This window comes from Aristolochia californica, unplaced genomic scaffold (assembly GCF_029961685.1).
Source record: "Aristolochia californica isolate CCGP_79_NKW_82.1479 unplaced genomic scaffold, dmAriCali1.0.hap1 SCAF_462, whole genome shotgun sequence".
NCBI lineage: Eukaryota > Viridiplantae > Streptophyta > Magnoliopsida > Piperales > Aristolochiaceae > Aristolochia > Aristolochia californica.
The window spans coordinates 1-2,885 of record NW_027182173.1 but is presented as its reverse complement, the minus strand read 5'-3'; the positions used below and the strand labels follow the sequence as shown (position 1 = coordinate 2,885).

The window sequence follows — 2,885 nt, the reverse complement described above, 5'->3', positions numbered from 1 at the left end:
ATGGAATTTCATGAATCAAATGAAGATTCGTTGTCACAAAATATTGAGGATTTAAGACTTCAGCATACTTTGATTCTGATATTGGTCTAGATCTTAGTCTAAAAGACTTAGGCTTAACCAATGTCAATCAAACTGAAGAAATTCTTTAGCAAATCATTCAAGACCAACCGAGTATTAAAAAATTAGATTATTCGAAAAGATCTACTAGGAAATGGGGTCTAGATCACAAACTTTATGACCATAGGCCTACACCTCAGGACCTATTATATGAGGAAAATGTGTATCTATATCAAAGGCCTATGATGGCAAAACCATCTATGAATGGAATATGGATTATCTGAATATCAGATCCTAGAACATTGTCAACGGATGGTTTTGTATTGTACCATCTGTTGACAACAAAAGAATTCCGATCAAGGAATAGCAGAAATGCTGACTGCAGGGTTTTCTGGAGCCCTCAAAGGATGGTGGGATAATATTCTCACCCCTGAACAACATCATGAAATTTATAATTCCAAAAAGGTTATTAAAACTAAATCTGGCCAAGCCTACCTCGGTGAGGACGATGCAGTTTACACCTTGATTTCATGTATTGTTCATCATTTTATTGGACATTTGACTTCCACTACTGATAAGGGAAGAGAGGTTTTGCAAAATTTTAAATGTCGAACTCTTAGCCATTTTAAATGGTATAAGGATGTGTTCATCACTAAAGTAATGCAAAGACCAGATGCCAATAATGAATATTGGAAAGCGAAATATATTGATGGATTACCAACTCTTTTTGCCAGCAAGGTAATAAAAAGGTTAGGTAATGAGGTAGGCATTATAAACTACCATCAATATACATATGGTCTCCTTACCAGTGCCATCATCCAAGAAGGACTGACCTTATGTAATGATCTAAAGCTTCAAGCTCAACTTAAGAAATAAAATCTTACTGGAATGCATGAGCTTGGTGAATTCTGTGAACAGTTTGCCTGTGACACAGGACCACCACCTTCCCATCATTGGAAGGGAAAAGGTAAAGTCTCTCATGCTAAGAAACAGGAACACTACTCACATCAGAGTAGGCGATATTCAAAACGACAATCTCATCAAAAGACTCGTCATGAATCTAGGAGACCTCCTCCAAAACATACTTCTCGATAGAGACCTCCTCCTAGAAGACATCTTCAAGACAAAAAGAAAATTGTCTGTTATAAATGTGGTAAATTAGGCTATTATTCAAATAGATGCAAAAATAAAGAGAAACTTAACCAACTTCAGATTGATGAAGGATTGAGAATCCAGTTGGCTAAAATTCTCTTAAATTCTGATACTGAAGAGGATCTTGATTATGCCTCATCCAGCCAATCAGAAGCAGACCAAGATTGTAGTTGTTCTCATCTACAATCCTTGGCACAAATGCATCAGATTAATGTTCTTACTAATGATCAACAACTTATGCTGAAGAACATTGATCAAGAGGAAGATCCTCAAACTAAAAGATATTTAATCAAAGAATATCTTGATCAATTTCAAAGTACTTCATAGATACCTCCCATTCAAGGAATAAAACCATATTCTTTGAAGGAAATTATTGGTCGTTACGAAGAAACCAATTCTTCAAAACAACCAGTATCCATCGTCATTACAAGGAGAGATTAAAGAAATCAAGCTTGAATTAAAAGAATTAAAATCCTTGTAAAGCTTGAACAAAAATGTGAACAAAAGGATTTGCATCAAGAAAAGAAATCAGAGGATCCTTTTCTTAATCAAATCACCAAGGTCATCCATCAATTATGGCATACGGTTATTAATTTAGTTATTGACCAGAACTTTGTCATTCCTAAATTGGCAGCTCTGATTGATAGTGGAGCAGACTTAAACTGCATCTAGGATGGGTTGATTCCAACCCAGTACTTTGAGAAAACCACTCAAACTTTGGCCAATGCCAATGGAGACAAAATGAAAATTAAATATAAATTAAACAATGCCTCCATATGCACTCATAATCAGTGCCTTATTACTGACTTCTTATTAGTCAAAAATATGACTCAGCAAGTCATATTAGGCACTCCTTTTCTGGAGAAAATCATTCCAATCAAAGGCATTGATAACCATGGAATTCTTGGACAGGTTAATAATAAACCTATCTATTTCTCTTTCAAATCTCCTCCTCAAATTTTTTTTATCAATGAGATAAAGAAATTCAATTTTTAACTCTTGAACAACAGTTGGAAAATACAAAGATAAAAGAGAAAATTAGTTCTCTGCAAAAAATGTTTACCCAAGAAATTTGTAGTGACATTCCTACAACTTTTTGGGATAGACATAAATATATTGTGTCCTTACCCTATATTGATGGGTTCAATGAAAGAACCATCCCAACAAAAGCAAGGCCTAGTAAAATGAAACATGCCTTACTTGACCTTTACAAGAAGGAAATCCAAAATCTCTTGGATAAGAAATTAATTAGGAAATCTTACTCCCCAAGGAGTTGTACTGCTTTTTATGTAAATAAAAATTCAAAAAAGGAAAGAGGTGTGCCTAGATTAGTGGTTAGTTATAAACCACTCAATGATTGTTTGAGATGGATTAGATACCCTATCCCAAACAAAAAAGATTTATTTGACAGATTGTTTTCTGCTAAAATCTTTTCAAAATTTTATTTGAAATCTGGATATTGACAAATTCAAATCAACGAAAAGGATAAATATAAAAATGCATTCACTGTCCCTTTTGGTGACTTTGAATGGAATGTTATACCTTTTGGTTTGAAGAATGCTCCATCTGAATTTCAGAATATCATGAATGATATATTTGCTCCTTATTCTGAGTTTACAATTGTTTATATAGATGATATCCTTGTTTATTCAGACTCTATCGATGCTCATTTTAAG

General features: G+C 33.9%; 1 protein-coding gene across 1 annotated transcript; it reads left to right on the top strand.

The window, feature by feature from the left end:
• Positions 1–429: 429 nt before the first annotated feature.
• Positions 430–2,543, top strand: LOC137964841 (uncharacterized; the record flags this gene model as incomplete). The annotated part of the gene is made up of 6 exons (XM_068811394.1): positions 430–795; positions 992–1,210; positions 1,294–1,525; positions 1,808–1,873; positions 2,027–2,121; positions 2,220–2,543. Coding segments are annotated over exons 1-6 (1,302 nt in total), but the record flags the coding sequence as incomplete, so codon positions are not given.
• Positions 2,544–2,885: the final 342 nt, after the last annotated feature.